Source organism: Falco punctatus (genome assembly GCF_963210335.1).
Source record: "Falco punctatus genome assembly, chromosome: 6".
In the NCBI taxonomy this organism is placed as follows: domain Eukaryota; kingdom Metazoa; phylum Chordata; class Aves; order Falconiformes; family Falconidae; genus Falco; species Falco punctatus.
This window is the reverse complement of record NC_137585.1, coordinates 51097360-51118316: the sequence shown is the minus strand read 5'-3', so window position 1 is coordinate 51118316 and position 20957 is coordinate 51097360. Positions and strand designations below refer to the sequence as shown.

Sequence of the window (20957 nt, the reverse complement as noted above, 5' to 3'; positions counted from 1 at the left end):
TTCCTTCTACCACCTGCTGTATGGAACAGAGCTGGAATTCAGCTGATGTTTTTACATACTGGTGACAAGATTGTAACTGTTTCTGTAACCTGCATTTTAATCTAGGGGGTTCCCTGGGAATATTCTGGTAATTTTAACTAGTTCAAAATGCTGCAGTTATGAACTAAAGAATTCAGAATCTGATGGCTCACATTTTAAGAATAGTGTTTTCCTTTCTGAGGTTTAGTTTGGTTCCTTAGCAAATCCAAATACTGAATTTACTGTAGTTCTTCTATTTTTTTTACTCAATTTGTACTTGTTTTGCAGCGGAGTCATTGGTAATAAGATGCCAAGCCATGGCATAATACCTGTAATAATAAAATCTCATTATGTATAAATTAGGATGTAGACTGTGCATGTCTTCTAGAAACAGCAACAGGAGGACATTGAGAAATTACTGTAACTACTTTTTTTTTGCCTGAACAGTTTCACAGGAATGCAAACATGACAGACCCACATGTAATTTCTCCCTGTGCACACTGATTTGATGTGACCAGTCCTAAAGAATGGCTAATTTCCAGGTAACTCAGTATATACACTTATCTGTAGTCCCATGCTTTGTAGCAGTAGTTTTCAGGAGGAAATAGGCATGTGAGAGAAGTACATTTCCCCATAAGAGGACTGCATGCCACTGAAGTCCTTTTCAGGCCTCTAGGTAATTCTGTGAGTAGGGAACAGTCTTATCATTTTATTAAGTATTGAATAAAAGTGCTCGTTATTGTCTCAAAGTGTAATGAAAGGGCTTATCGTTATGCATGTGTGGGAGACTAATGTTTAAATTACAGTGGAACTAAGGGTTTCTCATTCTTTAGTAACAAATGTATTATTGAATACAGAAGCTTAATATTTCTCTAGTTTTAGAAATAGAAATGTTTAAAAGAAGAGCGAACTAGTCTTAGGAAGAAAAGAGGGAATTAAATTGTCTTGTTGGCTCAAATTCAAAGTATTTTTATTCAAAGTACTTTTATTCAAAGTACTATTACTCAAACATTGCTCATTTTGTGACTCTCCAAGGTCTTAAATCAAATGACCTGATGATTTTGCTTCAGGGCTTAGTAAACAGGGTCTACAACAAAACACCCTTTGCTTGGTAGGAAAGTCTTAGGATCATTAGTAACAGTTATTTGGATTTTGCTAGTGAAGTTAAAGTTTGTGTTCCAGGTTACAGAAAGCAGAAACACTCTGTCTAATACTGGTTTCAGCCAAGTCGCTTGGGTTTGTACCTCTCGCTTGCTGGAAGTGACTTTATAAGCCTTACATGAAGTAGAACAGAGGCATCTCAGGAAAATATTGTAAGCTCTTCTTAAATCAGTATCCTTGTACTATACCAAACTCCCACAACTTGCAAATTTAGTACACTTGGTGACCAGTCCATTCAGCAGACTAATTTTTAAATCTGTTCAGGACCATAAATATTCAAGGCCTATATTTTGGGTCCTGCTTGGCACTATATAAAATTATTCTTTTTGTTCAGTGGCTGAACCAATTTTTTATTTTAGTTCCTTTGTTCATACCTAATTTAAATGTTTTTTCCCCAATATTCTTGACCAGAGAATGTAGAAGAGAAAACTGGAAAAACTTCCACCCTGATGCCATTTCTTTCAAGCTGCCAAAAGTCAAGCAAATGACTCCAGCGATAATGAAAGAAGTTCTGCCCAGTAACCCTGACTTAAAGACCTCAACAAGAATGATGCAGGATCCTTGAGTTTATTTTCTGTTGCTGCCTTAATGAGATATGAAACCATGCAACAGAAAGCTGATCTAACTGCTATACTGTAATGGATTTTCCACTAGGGAAATGGAAAGTATGTAATATATAGTGGAACATCATCAAGAAAATGGGTTACAAGCATGCCCAGCTTACTTTACTGAACAGCTAATGGAAACACAAGGTCAAGTCTTCTTTGGAAGAAATAAGATTAAACATGGGGTTTCCTCTTGATGTATTCTGTAACTGCTGGCTGCTCCTTCATTAGTTTTGTAAATCTACAATTAATGCAGCCAAAATAATCTACTGAATTTGGATTTATTTATCATAATAACAATTCCTCTGTATTTTCCTTGAAGATGTAATCGATCAAAAAATCAGTTAGGGCTTCACTACTTTCTGCAAAGTCAGCATCTACAATCGAGCTATCAGAAAATAATCTTTCAGATTTAGTAAAGATGGAGATAGAACATTTCCAAGCCTTACAGAATAATGGATTCCAAAAGAGGTTGAAAATATAGCTGAAATGAATAAATGTTGTTAAGTTACTTAGAATTATATAAGCTGGATTAAAAAATTATCAAAATTATATATGACTTATCAAAGAACAAAACACTAAAACCCAAAAGTTCAGGGTTCCTCCGCCCATAACTTTGAAAGTTGAGCTTATATAGGCCTGGTACAATAAACATAGTTCTGTACATACAGTTTTGTATTGCTTTGCCATGGAAACCTTCATCCATTCTTTGTCTTGGTGGTCAGTTTGGTATTTTTCTTGTGAGTGTCCCAGCTGGGAAAAGTAGTGTATGAAGGAAGATTAAAAAATCATGTGTTTGAAAAAAGGAGAATGAATATGTTAGCTTCGGGTGTGCTAATTCAGTGACTTATCAGCTGGCAGGAAGCTGACAACTCTTTTCCTAGAAGTTTCTTGCAAGACGTGAAGCATATACTCTCCCCAGGAATAGCCTGTTAACGCTATACACTATTTCACTCTCCTTTTGTCTTCAGCAATTGTGTAGTCACAGTTATGAATTCTAATACATGAATGGTATTCTAACAATAAGTAAGAATATCTTGCCTACATAGATCTACATAATTGCCTACATAGATACTACAAAGATCTGTGTATTTGTGATGTTCCTCTGCATTTTTATCATATGACTATAAATCAGGACAGTAAAAGTAGTGCAAAACAAGTTCACACCTCCTCTGAAACACAACACTGTGATATGAGGATGTCTCATGATGCTATTGTTGTGCTCTAAGTAATCTTTTTTATCATGCTATAGAGCCACACCTAGAACAGTGAATGAAATTCAGATTCTTCTGGATCCTTGTAGTCATTGTGCAGCTCACTCATATGGACATATACTTTAATACAAATTTCTGGTTTTGAGGAGCTTAATTCCTACGGAAGCTAGCAGTTCTAAATGGCACAGGGTACCACTGGGTAAACACAGATTTGAGTTAGCACTATTACTAACCATTTCACTTGGTATTAACAACTTGATGCTCACATTTTTTGACTGCTGTTTCTGTCTTGGAATATTAAATTTACATTCCCTTGTAGACTAATTTTAGGGTACTACCCAGAGTGGGACTCTGGAAATGGCTGGTAGCTAGGAGAGTGCTATGTGAGCCAAATTATCCCTGGCATAACTAACAGGGTTGATATGAGAGATGAATTGGGCCCTAAGTCTCTGTAAGGAATACTTTCAAGCCAAAGCAACAGCTGCAGTGTCCTTGTGACTTAAATAAAAAAAGTTTGCTTTTTTGGCAGAGTGTGTGCACATGCCTTTGTCTTCACGGTACAGTAATTCTTATTTTTCTGAATGATTTGTATGGGCTCACTTGTACATCCCAGGTTAGAGGGCTTTTTTCTTATGCACTCTTCTCTAAGAGTATGCAGTGACCTACACTTGCCTCCCCTTGAAAGTTGAAATTCCCCCAACTGACACAACAGGTGCACTGTGCTGATGGAGCGCAAAGATGGGGTGAAGTTCAGAGCAGGATTCCTGCCCCAGGGGTAGCAGAAAGCACAGAGCAGTTTTCCAGCTCGTGTCCTGGGACACTGAGCCAGGGTACATCCATGGTGTGTGCACAACATTGGCTGTAGTACCTTGCAGCTGGCATATGCCTCTTCGCTTTCCTTCCCATGGGATTTGTAATGATGTCAAAGTGCCTGTCTTCACTTAAAACACAAATAAATTGTTTTAATCAATCATAAGCATCTTAAATTAGTAGCTATGACTGCCTGGCATATATTTAAATGTTTGCAAATAATACATTTTGTCAGTAAGTTAGTATTTCATAGACAATACTGCAAAAGTATTCATACTGAAAATAATGCAGGAACTCAATGAAAGCTAAGGGAAGCAAGTTCCAATTACATGGTATGGTATGCAGTACCCGTCAGTCTCTAAGCCTATATTTCACAGAATAAAACTGGGCAAAAGACTTAATGTTAAATAATATAAAAGTAATGAACTTTCAGTTACCTTTGATTAAGGGAAGAGTAAATGTGCAGACATTAACATCAGAGTAAGCTACCATTGTTTAAAAAATATTATAGTGTGAAAGCAGATAGTAGCATAAATGTATACATACTGTAGGAAAAAGAAAAATGTATTTTTCAGAAGACCCTTTGAATCAGCCTAAGAATGAAAGATTATTATATCAAATTGTTGAATCAATTTATAATATGGTTCAAAATGCTACTGGTTTCTATAAAATGTCATTGATTTCACTCCCTTTAAATTCTGTGGGTTCATGGGTTCATGAGTTCACCTACAGGATCACCCCAAATTGCTCCCCTGTGCTCTGGTCTCCTCAGTATCCACACTGCACACACACTGACTCACTGACCAGATGGGTTGAAGAGACAGTCCACTCCAGCTGCACGCAGTGAGGGTGGATGAGACCGTGCGAGGGTTAACTTCCTGGCTCACCAGAGAGCATCTCCCACAGCATCCCTGCTGTCCTCACACCTTCACCCTTCATTATACACTACTCCAATGCTTACAGACCTCCCCATCCCGTTCTCAAGACTAGACAAGACCTTAGAACTATGCTATCCAGTGTGGGTTGGCTTTTTTTACTTCATACTTGACCAGTGATAATTTTATTTTAAATGTCTTTTATTTGGAACCTATGTCATTTAGCCTCTAATTTACGCATGTCAGCAAGAATACAGTTGTATTTCATTCCAACATATATGCTGTCCTTATGTACTCCAAGGGTTTCACGGCTAGGTCTTCCCCTCCCCAAGCAGTCCCTGGAGTTGCAGCTGGGCTGGCAGGTGGACAGGCACTCTTGCAGGGAAGCTGAGGACCTGGCTGGATGGTGTGGGGTAAGGCAAAAGAGGACAGAGCAGAGTGGAGGAGGGCACAAAACAGCATTGGAACTATGTCAGGTTTAAGTTATTTGGAGCATGCCTAGAGTCCTTGCTGAAAGGCAGTCTCTGACAGCGTTTTTATGGGTGATGCTGCTGGCCCTGAGTTTCACAAAAAAAGCCAAAGATGCCTGCAGTGGCAGTGGCTGGGCATGCAGAAACAGCCCAGCTGCCACCGCACACAGGAGTACCAATTCTCCTGGATGCAGTGATCCATCCAGCCATCTCCCTCCAACAGCCCCAGCTTCAGCAGTTGACTGCAGATAGACTTGCACAGGAGGCATGGCAGGGTGCAGGTGGGAAGATGAGATAGGCATGGAGCCAGGCTCGCTGCAAGGCTCAGCCTCTGGGCAAGGCCAACCTGCTCCAGACAACAGTAGCCTTGATCAACAGGGACTTAAGCCACTTTTGACCTGGTGCCAGGAGTCAGGTGGTTTTATGGGGTGTATGTGTGTGTGTGTGTGTGTATGTGTGTGTGTGTATATATGGTATAAATAAAACCTTTGGGAATTCCCCAGATAAGCAACAGACAAGGTGATGAATAAGAGAAGTGACTGCAAGGTGGGCAGGTTTGTGCAAAGGGTTTGTTGTCCTGACAAGAACAGTAAATAAAGAGCCTGAAGGATTGATTTAAATTGTATTCTGCAAGACAGAAAAATGCCAAGTTATAATAATAAGGAAGTAAAAGATATACTTCATATAGTCTCCTTTTCCAAATAAAATTCGTTCATGTCTGACTTTTTATAACAATTTCACTTACTTAAACATTGGCTTTGCCTTTTTTTAACAACTGACTTTTACATTGCTACTATTTTGAACTTTGTGATTTTCAGCCAAAACCACTTACAAAAGACCACTTTAAAAAAACGGAGGCAAAACTAAGTTGAAGGATTTAATAGCTAATCTGTGGTAGGTTGTACTGGACCTAAGAAAGAAATTAATTAACTACTCATTGTGCATTTTTACAAATCCTACTCTTTTATCTGGTAAGCCTTATCTACTGCAGCATGTTAAGTGTACATTACAAATATTTGAATAATTATGACATAATTGCAATTCAGTTTGTCTATGCAATCCTAATGAAACCCTGAGGAAGGCAAGTGGTTTCAGTGAGCACAGAATATCCTTGTATTTCATTCACTTGCAAAGTAATTGGCACAACATACTTCATTCCAAACATATCCGCTGAAAGAGATAAGTGAAAAGCATAAACAGTGTAAATAGATGGATTTATTTCGCTAGCGTAGGAGGCATTTTAAAGGCAACTGTTCAATAGCAAGCTTTAATGTCAATGCAGATTTAATGAAGTCAGAATACATTACATTGCTGAGGACTGCATTTGGAGATGTAAACCAGCATAATTCCACTGTCTTAGCTGGAGCTTTAGCAGTGACTTCCAGCCTTGAAAAATCCTACCAGATATTCTCAGTTGCTTCTGCTTTATTCTCAGTTGCTTCTGCTTTCTTCCTCTTCTGTTTCTTTGTAGCCTAAGGCTATTTCCTCTTGACTTCCCCCTGCCCTCCCCACATCTCTGTTCTTTTAGTAGGTCTAATGATTCTCTTCTTCCTTTTGACTTTGGTCTCTTCAGCTTTCTCCAGGAACCTTTTTCTCTTTGTTTCAAAGATTCACAGAATAATCTGGGCTGGAAGGAACCTCTGGAGGTCATCCAGGCCAACTTCTTGCACAAAGCTGGGCTAATTTCAAATTAGTTCAGGTTGCTCAGGGCTTCTTTGTCCAGTTGAGTTTTGAGTATCTACAAGGATGGAGACTGCACAACCTCTCTGTGCCCTTGTTCCAGTGCTCAACCCCTCATTTGAATTTCTTTTTTTAATATCTCATTATGTATTTTTGCAGTTCTGCTCCTTTAAACAGCTTCCATAATTCCCAGCTTTGTTTCATCCTCGTGCCTGTCTCCGCCCTTCTACCTCAAAGTTCTAGTAAACATATTATTTCCATGCTTTCTGAATTTTCTGACATATTTCTTCATAATAGAAATACACTCCTTCCTTTGATATACAGGGTTATATTTGCTCCTCACAAGATTCAAACTGATGCCATATGGGTAGAGGTCAGGTTGAATGACCGCAGCTTATTGCCCAAAGCCATTCAGATAACATGAATACTACCTAAAAAAACCCTCTTATTTTCCTTTGCTCCTGCACAGCTAACCCATCTTGCATTTGAAAATCAGACTTGTGCCTAATACCTGCAGAGCTTCAGTGGTTTCTGACAGCGTGCTGGCTGCTAAGTATAAAAAGGTGTTTGATTTGAATACCTGACATTGTCTGAATCACCAGATTCACATTTGGAAGTTTGCTTCTTGTTTAGGATGAAAATTTGAAAAAACTTTTAAAAACAATTTGAAAGAATTGGCTTATTTGGCACTGGATTTTGAGCAGTAGTCCCATGGCATTGCCAGTAGCTACTAGAACAACACCGGCAATCTACATAAATTTTGTCAATTTTAAATTGGTCTAAACAGTCAATCTTTAGACAGAGATGGACTTTCAATGTTTACTATAGGAGAGCTAGTGTTCCATTCTAATGGAGAATACAAGGGAAGTTAGCCATATTAACATGAGATTTAAGAAAAGTAATCTTATTGCGTTTAAAATAGTCACATTTTGAAGTAAATATTGCTTTTTCTAAAAGATTATAAATGCATACATAAATTGTTAAAAAATTGAGTCATCTGCTTGTATTTCCTTTGAAGTGGGCTACAAGTAAGCTTCATGCTTTGAGCGGGAACACTGAAATTTGACTTCCCTGATGCTTAATGCTTCTCTTCATTTTTAGAAAAAACGACTTTGTAAATCATAAACAAGTGAAACCACATCTCAGTGGGTATTTGCTTATGCTTAACAAAACATTTACTTCATCACTGACAACCATTTAAATTTACAAAGGAAGGAGATAACGCTGCACTCTGATTACTGTTTCAATGACTGAGATTCAAAAAAGGGGTAAATTCTCATTTGCTGGAGAAGTCTCAGTCATGTGCAACAATTGCTCCTCTCAATTTAATTTCTTCCCATTGTTCATGCATTTTACAAGAGTCAGCAAAATCAAAGCATTCATCCTTAAACAGTGCTCTACTACTATGTGAGCACCCCATGTGCTAATTTTCTGCAACAGGACATCACAGGCCACTGAAACGAGCCTTGTACCTTCATGCTTCTGTGACGGTGAGGATGGAGTTCTTTCCACCCACCTCCAACTCTTTCTCACCACCCAATGCTCAGAAACCTGAATTTTGTTTACATGTCGTGATCCGTATTCTCCAGTGTATGCAGTTTAAAAGAAATAGATTGGAATTCTTGCTTCTTGTTGGATTACTTTGATATTTAAGATATTTGGAGACATAAGCTTTCTGGTTTTTCTCACTTTGAAAGAAGTCTTCAGATTTCAAATATTTGTTTCTTGTCATGACTGGCCTTGTCAGTGACCCACACAGAGCAAACAGTTTCATATGCATCTGAGAGCTGCCATCTTCAGACTATTCAAGAAGACAACTCAGTATTTCCAACAGGACTTAATGTTCTCTAGTTTATGCTGGCTAGCAATATACTTAGGAACAATCCAGGCAACCCTTCTACAATCCTGGACTCTGGAAGGGGATATCTGACTTGACTCTAGCAGTGAAGGTTTTTCCAGTACTTTTCACATTCATTCAAAGCTTGATCAGCTCATTCCCTTATTTCAGGAGAAGGAAACATGTCCTTCAACTCTGTTTCTACCTGACAAAGATTCCTAAAGTAACAGGTGAGTCAGATCACAAAACAGCCTGAAGACGTAAAAGGCACTTCAGGCTGAAAGGCCATCCTTGAGGCCACTTTGCCTTTGACAGAGCGGCCACTGGCTCCTCTAGTACCCCAGTAAGAACAGAGGGAGAGGCTGGGTGAGCTCAGTTCCACTTGTGCACTCTGTTCCCTCCAGACATACAATAAGCTGGTTATCAGTTCTGAAGTTGTTTGTGCTATCTTGGCCACCAGTGCACCGATGAACAAATGCACTGAAGACAGTACTTGCAGACACTGTAAGCATTTCTGTTTAACCTTTTATCTGACTCACTTTTTGTTGAAGCAGACAAGAAAAGATTGAGACAAAGCACTTAATACAGAGGAGACAAAAGGAATATTTGAAAACAAGTTGTGTGTGCGTTGCATATTTTCTGGAGAGCATTGGTGGCTGAACAGGCAGATCTCACTGCCTGTACTGGCTAGACCCCCTCGCTGGCTCGGAAACCCAGCTCACCATAAGAATCTGCACTGTAGATACTTTCGTTTAGATGGATGCTGCTGAAAATGATTCATCCATCTTTGACAGTGATTAGCCATCAACGAAATGGATTCTCCAACTCGTGGGTTTTTTGGTTTGAGGTGAGATTCCTGCTCTCCCCCTCCCAAGACGTAGGTTTAATCACAGTTATAAGAAGAACCAAACAACTGAAAATTACATTTCAGCAAAACAAATTCCAGAGCTGCCTACTTTTCCTGAAAAGGAGCCATTGTACTTGTACAGGATTGCCGCGGCAGGGCCTCCTGACAACCTCTTCGAACCCCGGGGCTCCATGTGAGGGGCGCAGGCCCCGAGTGCGGGCACAGGCGGTTTGTGAAGGCTTTGCCCAGGCACAATAATCGAAGCCCGCGGGGCCCGGCGTTACAAGCCCGGCCTGCCAGCGCCCCGGCGTCGGCCTCTGCCGGCAGACGGGCTCCCCGCGAAGCTGCCGGTGGCACCGCCCTCACGCCGCCGCCGAGGCGCAGGGTGGGGTGAGCGGTGGGTACGCGCGGGCAACACGGAGCCCGAGGGGGCGCCCCGAGCCCACGGCGCTGCCTTCGCCGTTCCCGGGGCGAGTTCGGTACCGCCGGGCTTCCCCCAAGCGCGGCTGGCTCCGAGCGGACACCGCTCCCGGGCTCTGCGGGGGGCCGAGGGGCGGCAGGCGGCGGGAGCGGGCCCCGTGCCCCGGCCGAGGTCCCGGCCCGGGCGGGCGGTGCGCGAGGGGGAGGTGCCGCACGGCGGCCGCGCGCGGGGCTGCCCTGCGCCATTGGGCAGCCCCAGCCCCGGGGGCGGGCCGGCGCCCGGGGCCCGCTTTGAAGTGCGGGTCGGGGGATGGCCACCGCCTGAGGGCAGCTGGGCACCTCCTCGCCTCCCCGCCGGCGGCGGGGGCAGGGGCACGGGCTTGGGCACGGCAGGCGGCGGAGGAGGAGGAGGAAGGGCCGGGAAGGGCCGCCCTCGCCCACCCCGGTGGCGGCGAGCGAACTGGGGCAGTGGAGGCGCGGGGCTGGGAGGAGAGGGAGCGCGGGCGCGGCGCGGCTTCCCGCGGGCGCGGCCGTGTGAGGGGAGCGCGGAGCAGCGGGGGGCGCGGGGAGCATGGAGGAGCCGCGCGGTGCGGGGCCGGCCCCGGCCGCCGGCGGCTGCTGAGGCAGCGGCCCGGGGGCGCTGCGGGCACGCCCGCCGCGAGCGAGCCATGCGGGTGGCGAGGTGGCTGGCGGCTCTGCTGTGCCTCCTCTGCCCGCTCCTCATCGAGTCGCGGGGAGCCCGCTTCCACCCGGGACAAGGTAAACAGGCGGCAACAAAGGCGGCGGCCGTGCCGGGGGTCCTGGCCCCGCGGCAGGCGCCGTGCCCTGTGGGGCAGCCGCCGCGGTGGCGGGCAGGGCGGCGGGAGCGTTTCCTCACGGGGGGCAGCGGGGCCGCCGTTTGGGGGGGGGGGGGGGGCCTTGGGGCGCCCCACGGCAGCCGTGCGGGACGGCGGGCGGTGGGGCCGGAGCGGCCGGAGCGGGGTGTCGCCGGGCGCGCTGGAGGCAGGCCCGCTGCCCCCGCCTGTCACCGCACCCCTGGCTAGCGCAGCGAGTGCCGGGTGCGAGCGAAGGTCGCCGCTGTGCGGTTGCTTCAGGCCGAGTTTTTTGATTTCTGTTGCAGAGACCTTAGTGAAGCAGCTCTCCTCCTATGAAATCGTCACACCTGTCCGAGTGAATGAATTTGGAGAAGTTTTCCCTCACGCGCATCACTTCAGCAGGAGGAAAAGGAGCTTGGAGGCACCACTGGAGCCCACCGCTTTCCGAACACATTACCAGCTCAGTGCGTACGGGCAGGTCTTCCAGCTCAACCTGAGTGCTGATGCGGGCTTTGTGGCCGCTCAGTACACTGTGGTGCACATAGGGGCCCCGCAGCAGCAGCCCTCCCCTGATTTGCGCCACTGTTTCTACCGTGGGCATGTCAATGCACAGGAGATGCACATGGCTGTCTTCAGCATCTGTGGTGGCTTGGTAAGCATGTTGGTTACTGCCTCCTGTCTCCATTCATATTCTTCTCACTGAAAGAAACATAGTGGGATGCCTTTGCTGCAGAGCTGAGCTGGAAATCCTCAGGCATCATTCCAAGTAGTTGGTCATGAAATGTCTTGGCATCGGCAGTGTGCAGTCATGATGATACTTTTTGGTGGGATATACAAATGCTGCTTTCAAAGGAGCCATTGCTGGCCTGCAGTAGAACTGGTTGGTGTAACTCCTGACACCAAGAATGTTATAATGGAGGAAAAAACATGCCTCAAACACAGTAAGCTATTGTTTTGATAAATTGATGCTGTTAGTCAGCATCAGTTATGTGTGTGTAGCTTTATAGATACTGTGTGGTTATGAGTGAGGAATAATGGTGCTTGAGACAATGAGAGAACAACTAGTGTTGCTATCTTTCTTCATCTACTTTCAGTAATGCTGTAGAGGTGTGTCATGTTCTAATAGGTGTGTAGCCATGCTCTCTAGTCATGTTTCATTTGAAAATGAGTGGGAAGGTTCCTCCAAATTTCAATAGGAGTGTGTCGATAAAACACTTCTGAAGAATTGAATTGAGCAAACAAATCAAAACTCCATTGATATACATCTTTTACTTATCCCTTGATAGCATTGCTTATGTCTTCCAAAGTGATAATGAAGAAGTAGTATAACACCACTGTCTATTAAAACAGTTGTACTGTGTTGCTATATTTTATTGTGTCCAGAAACAAGACTGATACCTAGTGCTTTACCATGTCACTGTTTACTGAAATGCTGAAGACAAGTATTTCTGATATGCACACTGTAAAAATACGATTTTGTAAATATTACTGTAAATTTAAGTTGAGGTTGTTCCGTGGTTTCTGCAGTCACTCAGGAAAGTAAAGATGCAAAACTATTTTTTTTTTTTTTTTGGGGGGGGGGCTGGGGGAACTGAAAAAATCCAACTTTGTGTTCTAATCTCTTCATATAGAAAATAGAATGGAGTTGACTGGATGGGTGCAGGAAGGTGTAATGTGTGTTATAAGAAGGTGATACACGTGATGGAAAAGAGGATCAGAAATAGTTGGTACTTGAGAGAGACACCTCTTGTGCTTATTCTTGGATATATGCTACCTTGTCTTTGGATTGAGGTCTGTAGGCTTGGGCTTCTCCTTGGAAATTACTGGAGGAGTAAGCATTTGAAAACGGTAGTTCTGTATTTGTTAGTTTTGCCTATATATCTTGCTTTACAAACAGCTGTCACTGGTTCTTGTCCGCATTATCCAAAACCCAGTTCAAACCTGTACTAAACACCCCAATAGGCTGCACTAACTTAAAGAGGGAGTAGCAAAGAGGAGGAATCACAAATATGGTTGGTTGATCTCATGCGTTAGTAGATGCTTATATAACCATGGCATTGACAGTAGTATCATACTCTATAAAGAATAAATATGAGAAGTTTTAAAACCTTCTCTTTTCATAACTTCTGTTGTCTGTTCTAATTCTGTCCCTGCAAACCATTACTTTTGATTACTTGAAGGGATCACGTGTGCTGAAAATAATTTTTCTGAAAAACATGTATCTACTGCACTCGAAAGTTATCTCAGCTACCTATTATTTAGCATTTCTCAGGCTCTTCAGCACAAGACTCTCTTCAGTAACAAATGTCTCACTTCTCTTGTTTCTCTGTCTACTTTACTGGTACCTTACAGTTCGCATCATGTATCTGTCCACTCAGAAATCCCCAAGTGCCTTTAAACTGAGCCTTTGCCTCTTCTAGATGAGCCTCATGAACTTTCATTGCAGCTTCCATCTGGACTTCACGTCCTCAGTTGTTGCCTGGCTGACCAGAGTGCATTACTGAGCCACCAGCAAAGAGGCCTTGCTGTCCCAGTACTCTAAGGACCTTCTCTTGCTGCTCACTTTACCTTCTGCCCAGCAGACATGGTTTTGCAGACAGTGTAGCATACCCAACATTGTGGCTGCTTTTCCCTTACTCATGAAGCTGGTAAGGTTTTCAGAAGAGGAAGCAAAGCTGTGCCGTGGCTGGTGGTGCACTTTGTGTGGGACATGCCTGTAGTTCCCCAGGGGAGGGATTGTGTGGGGATGAATAGACAGTCGTAGCTCAGTGGTTGTCTGTATCTGCACAGAGTGCCCTCTGACCTGACTTGGAGCCTTCAGACTAATGTTCCTCCTCATCCTCATGTATACAAAGTAAATGTTACACTCCTCATGTGACTGCCAGAGGAGACTACTTTTTACCATTGAGACAAGAATGGATGTGAAAGGAGGGAGACAGAGGCCAGGTGGAATTTTCCTCTGAGACCTTGTCCTCCCTGAGTGCATTCCCTACTCTCAGGTGGGCTGCCTTCAAAAGTTAGTAAAAAGATGTTTTTTCTCAGGGTTCTTACAATTTCATAGCCTTTTGCGTTCAACAAATGTACCTGCAAAAGTAAGCCAGTCAGTTATTGCTCTTTTACTGAACAGTACCATGCTTAACAAATACACAGAGATTTAAGTGGTACTGCTTCTGAGGTAAGACACTATTGTGAGTGAGATGGTAAAAACTAGAGCAGTGACTCGGTAGCCCTGTATTATGTTTGAGTAAAATACCGGGGTTTTTTGTTGTTTGGTTTGTTTTTTTTTTTTTTTTGTAGGATCCATTTTCCTCAGTGCTGAACTTGAGCTTGGTGTATGGAAATTAAAATAGAAGAGATTGCTTTGTACTATTAGGAATAATTTTATGTTCCAGCTTTGCATATATAAGGCAATTGCTGTAGACCAATGCTGTAAAAACTAGGGAGGAAAAAAGGACTTGGACTTAGATAAAAAGGTACCAGAAGTTTAACAATGTAATTTTAAAAATTGCCTGAGTAATGTGAAGTTAAACCAGGTACTTGTGCTGACTTTATTCTGCAGGCATCTATTCCCAAGCTCTGCACTGTATTCATTCACAGCTTCACTGCTGCTTCCAAAGTTTGTTTTCTTTTTTGCTTTCTCAAGTTGAGCTTGTCCTCATCCTCAAGCTCTGCTTTCCCTTTTCACTCTCCGTTAAGCTTTTTTCTGAGTGTGCCAAGAGCATGTGCAACTGAGTATCCATGGAGCATTGCTTAATGGCTCCTGGCACCCTGTATGCGGTTTTGTTCTGTTACATTTCAGAGCATGCCCTGAGTTCAGGGGTGCAAATGGCAAAGAGAGGTTAGAAGGTCAGCAGGGAGTCTGTAGTAATTGCAAAGAGGGAGTGCGTAATTAGGGAAGTTTGGGATGCCGTCAAAGGCAGAAGGTCATTTGGAGTGATGGCCTGGGTGCCTAGTTGAACATCTGATCACATACAGGCGTATTTCATGCATCTTTAGAGTAATTTTTGAAATTTCATACTTTATTTTCCTGAGTTCTGTGGCTTTTTTTTTTTTTTTTACTTTCACTGCATTAATCAGTTGCAGCTTCCTACAGATAGGGGAAACAAGATCTTCTGAGAATGTCCTCGGATGTATGTAGACTAAATAGACCTCTCAAATGTTATCCAGACAGCAAAATCAGAGGGAGAAAAAAAATGAATCGTTTAACTTTTGACAGCATATGGCTTAAAGTTTATTGACAAATATGAGCAAATACCAGTGAATAATAAAGTGTCTTACAGAGGGAGCTATCACTATTCATAGCTAGAATGAGCCTTCAATTCTTAGCAGCTCCTTGTCTGTAGGTTTATGTTGGGTTTTTTTTTAATATATAATCTTGAATGAATGCTATAAAAAGGTTGTTTAGTCCTTTGAGAAGCCTGGTGTTCTTTCTTGGAGATCAGGAATGTATTGACTGATGCTGAGGATAGTTAAAATCAGTTTTTGTGAGCTGGGAGAAAGCCTAAGTGCCAAAGGTGTTTTATGTGGCTCTACTGTGAGAGAGGGAAAGGTAAGAAAGGAGGAAATGGACATCTGCTTGGATGTACAGCCTCTGTTGTGTAGAGTAACGTCACATGCTGACTGACTGTCAAATGTTTGTAGGAAAGTACACAGGAATAAGATCTTGCATGGATTTGCTAGCTGTCAGCTTTCTGCAGTCTACTAGTGCTTTGTTCTGATGTAGCTTCTGGAGTGTAACAAGGTCTGAGTGACAAATTCCTTCCCTGAGAGTTAAAGGAAGCCCCTCAGTAACACTCCTTTACTGCACATCACGGTTACTTTTGTCTGGAGAATGGCAGGAATACATACCTAAGTGTGAAACTTCAGAATTTCCTCAGTACAAGAGGTTATTATTTTTTTTTTTTATTAATATGGATGAGTGGATTACCTTTCTGGGAGATTTTGAAAACAATTCTGTCGGTTACTATGGATGAGTGCAGTGGTTCCTTTCAAGGAAAAGCAGGCAGTCCTGGAATTTATCTTAATGAAATGTATTTTTGAATTCTTGGATTAAAAACCCCCAACCCAACAACAAGTGTAAACAAAGAACCAAACCAAAGAATTTGCTAGAAACTAGTGCTAGCATAGTATAGCTACCATCTAGTTTCTTGTGGAGATCTAGTGAAGGTAACAGACTCCAGACACTTGCTCCCCAGTTCTGTGCTTCTTAGTACTAATAACTTCAATAAGTTAAACTGCACTGGTTTTCCAATTAATACTCGAAGATACCCTTACCTTGGTGTAACTTAATGCTTTAATTTATGGGCTGTCACTTCAAAAAAAGTTACCTGCTAAATCTGAAAGGCAGATTAGTATTCAGCAGTATTCAGCATTCAGGCCACATTTATAAACCTATGAGCATCCATCCATAAGCCACATACTAGTTTTTATAGATTTTCATCTTAGTGTAGAGATTCCATCATATGGTGGGGAAAAAAAGTCATATTTAAATGTCAACTCAAGACAATCAGTTCTTGTTTGCTCAAACTAAGTCTTTCTGCTGCTGACTGGCTGATGTGATGACTTCGGCTTAATAGTTCTGGTATACAAAGTGAGACTCCAGCCCTGAATCTCTACAACACAGCAGTCAAAAACTTCAGTAATCATGCTGTGCATTTGTTCTATCTCTTACTAGCACAAAACTGTTTCAAGTACAAGGATTGACTTTGTAAGTAAAAGGTAAATGTTCTTTCTTTCTGAGTGTTGTTTTCATAGCTAAACAGAACAGACAAGGATCAGGAAGTAGACTGAACTCTACCTTCCGTATATTGAAAAGGTCTGGATAAAGATTTTGGTACTTCATAGCTTCATTTGAATTTTTCACTTGATTTTTCTTTTTGCTGCTTTCTTCTCTGATTATTTATTCTTTTGGTCTTGACTTAATTTCATTTATGTTTTTTATTTCATTCACTTTAGTTTGTTTTCCTATTAGTTTTTCCTTAATATGTATTCTCACAAGCAGGGCCAGTTTTCAATATTTCCACTTGTGTGACACTTGATCTAGCATTTTTCAGCAAGAGTCTGTTTTAATGACTACAGTTTCCTGAAGTCTTCCTAGTCTTGCTCTGCTAGGCACGGAATGAAGGGCACACTTCTTTTGCTATCTCACTTGTTTTTAGCTTTGTTTTCCTGCATATAGACACTACATGTTTTTTTCACGTGTCTGATTGTAGAACGTAACGCTTGAATTTACTTGAAATGATCCTGTTTTCCAGAGTCAATTTCTGCCTGGCTGCCTTGGCAAAATCACTATTCATCACACAATTTGTTATAAAATAGTAAGACAGTTCAGGTCTCCCCTGCAGCTGTTACAAAACCCCTGAAATATCCCCAGTATATTTTCCTCAAGCTCTTTACATCTCTGCTTTTCCTGAGAGTATTTCCACAGATACTATGCTTTTACACATGGACCAGCACAGATCAGCAAATGCAGGTGGTAATTGCAGTTGCAAACTGAGAAAATACACAGGGTTGCAAATTGTGCACGTGAAGGTCTGTCACTGAAAATGTCTTATCAGAAGCAGTAGAACCTGAATGTGTGTTTACCTTCTCAGCAGCAATTCTGCATGAATTGTCCTTTAGACAGGCTGGGACGTGCCTACATAACAATTTATGTCAAGGATTCTCAGCCATCGCTGACCTGCCTTTTGCCCACATCCTATGTCTGGGAGCCTTCTTCCCTGGCTGCTGCTTGAGCGTGTTATGTTTGCCAGACAAACTGTTCTGATGGCTGCAGCCTGCTCTTAACTGCTGCCTTTACAGGACATCGACAATCTTTTTTTTTCATCATTTTGGGTTTATGTGACAATTGAGGTTTATTTGCTGGAAAGCTGTGGGCAGCCACAGGAGGTTGGATTTACTTTTGTGTGTGTACATCTATGTATCTGTATATAAGCGTGTTCATTAAACTTCCAGGAAGTATGCAGAAGGTACTGTGCCTGAACGTAAGTGACAGGGATGTCAGAGGTGGGCAGAGAACACAACATATGGCCATCTGCTGTCATTAGGTAAGCTGTTACTGAAATGGTGTGCAAAACAGCTTGGTTTGGGATTTTTTTGTCAATGTTTCCAGCCCCAGGTGGCAGTCAACAGCTGTTACAGATCTTGGGAAACTTTGTACTCTTGGGGAATAGATAAGCTTTGCCCATGAGATAACGTATCTGCAATAGTCTCAGTTGTCATTCTGTTTTGGATGTACCCTCATGTAGAAAATGGCAAGACTGTGGTAGCGAAGTCAGACACTGTGAGAACAGGTTGTACCTTCTGAGTATACACATATTGACAAAAGTACTCAAAGTAACTTACTGTGTGGTTGACTATAACAGGTGAAAATCTAGCCATACCTTATGTGTACTTGTGATAAGTGCCTGATGGCGCATGTGAGGTTGAAAGGACTTTAGGGAGCTACTCATTTACAGTGAGAGAAAAAGGTAGTTCTGCATGTACTTAAAAATATCAAAGCTAGGAAGTTCTCTTTAAAGAGAGATAAGTTGCAAATGTAAATTTGCTTGACATTTACTGAGACAGACAAGATTATATGGTGGAGCTTTCTCCAAGATTAAGCATATGGATCCCCTAGGTCTGTGTTCTGTGGGAATACTTGGCTTCATGATGTTTTTAGCACATGAATAAACTACCTCCCCTAAAAACCAAGTCAAAGCCAAAAACTCTGTTCCTCCCAGAAAAAAACAACCAAACCAGAAAACCCCGTTATGTATATATATATTTTGTTTCACCAGTTTCAACAGGTATTGCAGAATAGCTGCCTTTCTATAATGAAATCGGTATGTATATATCTATGAAAAAAGCTGTTATACATAATTTTTGACTCGCCTAGCTTGTTCACTGTGAATTGTACATAAAGGTAAAAATAAATAAATCGCCTCTCTCTCTTCCTTCCACTCCAATGAATCTTCTTAATTGCCATGAACCCTGCTCTTTCCAGCTGTCTTTGAGATTGTTATTGTAACGTTCCTTCAAGTTGTCGGCTATTTAGCCAGTCTGTTGTTGTTACCAATTCTATTTAGAAACTCCTGGAATACCATTTTTACCAGTTCCAGCCAGGCTTTCTTGCCTGCAATAGACTTACAAAGTGATGTTCAGGGTACATAGTGCTGGCTTCTACACTTTCTGCAAGAATATTCTTTTTCCTATGCATTATGCCAGAGGTAAATACCATTTTTATTTTCTGGTATGTGTTTCTGAATGAAAGTAACTCAGTAGTAAGGATGCTGGATCCAGTGCTATGGTTATCAGCATGGCTAGATCAGCTGTGATCTAAACATACAAAGAGGTAACATCCCTGTATGAGTTTACATGGAATTCAAATTCCAGTCTGGAGTTACGTAATTTTATTTAACTAGTGGTTAGGTGCCTTTCCAGACCTGGAAGCTTCTGAGCATGAGTGGATACCTCATCAGTTCTGTTCAAGGTGTGATTAAGTGTGCTAAAGTTGTGATTACTATCTCCTCATGAAATCTTAACATCCCAGAATTTCTAAGGAAATGTAGTTAGATCATAGTTAACATGATTCCCCCCACCCCCAATAAGCTTTTAGGATTTTATTCTATTTCTCTCTCAGAACTTCAAATGTAATGTTGCTTTCAATCACTTCTAAAAGGGTGTTCCACCAGAAAAGTTATTTGTTGTTGGATTTCTTCCCTGCTGCTTAGCTAGTGCATAATTTATTTTATTACTATTTGCTTATTTCTATTATATTGGTTCTTGTTTTAATTCATGTTTTAGCTTGCAAGCACTACTTCTTGTGTTTCTAGCTGAACTATCTTCTAGTAGAAATATTTTTTCCAGATGTTGGCTGTGTACCATGATCAGATAACCTCTAATAATTTTTTCTTCAGTGAACTAATTAAGCTATGCTGCTTAAGTCTTTCAGTAGAAAATGTTGTAACAGTGGAACAGGAAGAAGAAGGTGAAGAGCTTCTCACATGACTCAGAGCTTTGAATTAATGGGGGGGGGGGGGGAGAATAATATGAAAGGAAGGGATTTTGTAATTTGCCCATGAATGTGTTCTTACTGTAAACCACTTGCAGGTTTTTCTGTTTGAGTTAAGAAGCCATACCATGAGGGGATGAAAAATACTAGAGCACAGGAGTGGAGCTTACCTGGGAGGGAGTCTGCCAGTTTAGAGTCATGTTTTCCAGAACTTCAGTTGTTCTTCTAGCATTTTTCTGAAACCTTTCCAATTTTGCTGTTGGACATATTAAGATTAATTCCACATTTCTGAAACCTGTTATATATCCCTTATGTTTTCCATGTGTTCTACAAACTTGCTGTTATACACAAAGATGTAATTTTGTGTATGGGCATGGTACATACTTTAATCATAACTTCTGCAATATTTATTTCTACTACTCTTGGAATAGAGCAAATACACTGATTATAGTTTGAAGCAACTTCAAACCACCAAGACATACTGTATATAGTGAGTAGCTGTTGATCCATTGAACCTTGATTTAATATAAAGTGTCTAACTCATCCAGAGTACTCTAAATCCAAGAAATAAATTATCTTTCTCATGTGGGTTTGCTCATAAATTTCCTCAATCTATGCATATGCATAGTCCTGCATAGCACTCCCTCTTTGGACCACTTATTTATGATGTGCAAGCGGCTGTTTTTGATTTTGTACTCCACTTCCACTGAAGAGATCTTTTAAATGTACTTTTACCTCTTTATCTGAGAACAGAAATAGAATGTTTCAGGCAGATTTCTTGTTATATGGTTTGAGAGGCATCTGTAGATGATAAGTAAATCCAGTTCATTTCTGATTTCATTTCCTGCAAATGCTTGGGCTCCTGTTTCAGCAACCTGCCTCTGTACATCTAAATGACTTCGCTTTATTTGGTTTTACCAAAAGTATTTTTCGTTTGGATCTTCCAGCCTGTTTCCTTGTGCACCTAACTCACAGTAATAGCTCCATTTGTATCAGCAGAGTCTGTCACCGGTTTAAGTATCACTTTCATGAATGAACAACTTTAAAACAGTGTAGCTGGTCACTAAATTTTTGTAGATCTATGTGTTAGGAAAATGAGGAGATAACCATCTGTAGTTAATCAAAATCCATCTTTAGTCTTCACAGAGAATTTAAAGGATTGGAATTGGTGGCTTCAAGCTCAATGTCTGCTTGGGTTTTAAATGGCAAATAT

General features: G+C 41.8%; 1 protein-coding gene across 1 annotated transcript in view; it reads left to right on the top strand.

The window, feature by feature from the left end:
* The first annotated feature begins 10587 nt into the window (after positions 1 to 10587).
* The window catches only part of ADAMTS20 (ADAM metallopeptidase with thrombospondin type 1 motif 20), a 100238-nt gene continuing 89868 nt past the window's right edge, over positions 10588 to 20957 (top strand). Inside the window, exons 1-2 of the mRNA XM_080391326.1 lie at positions 10588 to 10696; positions 11058 to 11404. Of these exons, the coding sequence (XP_080247452.1) occupies positions 10606 to 10696; positions 11058 to 11404 (438 nt within the window). The 5' untranslated portion in view covers positions 10588 to 10605. The remainder of the gene's footprint in view (positions 10697 to 11057; positions 11405 to 20957) is intronic.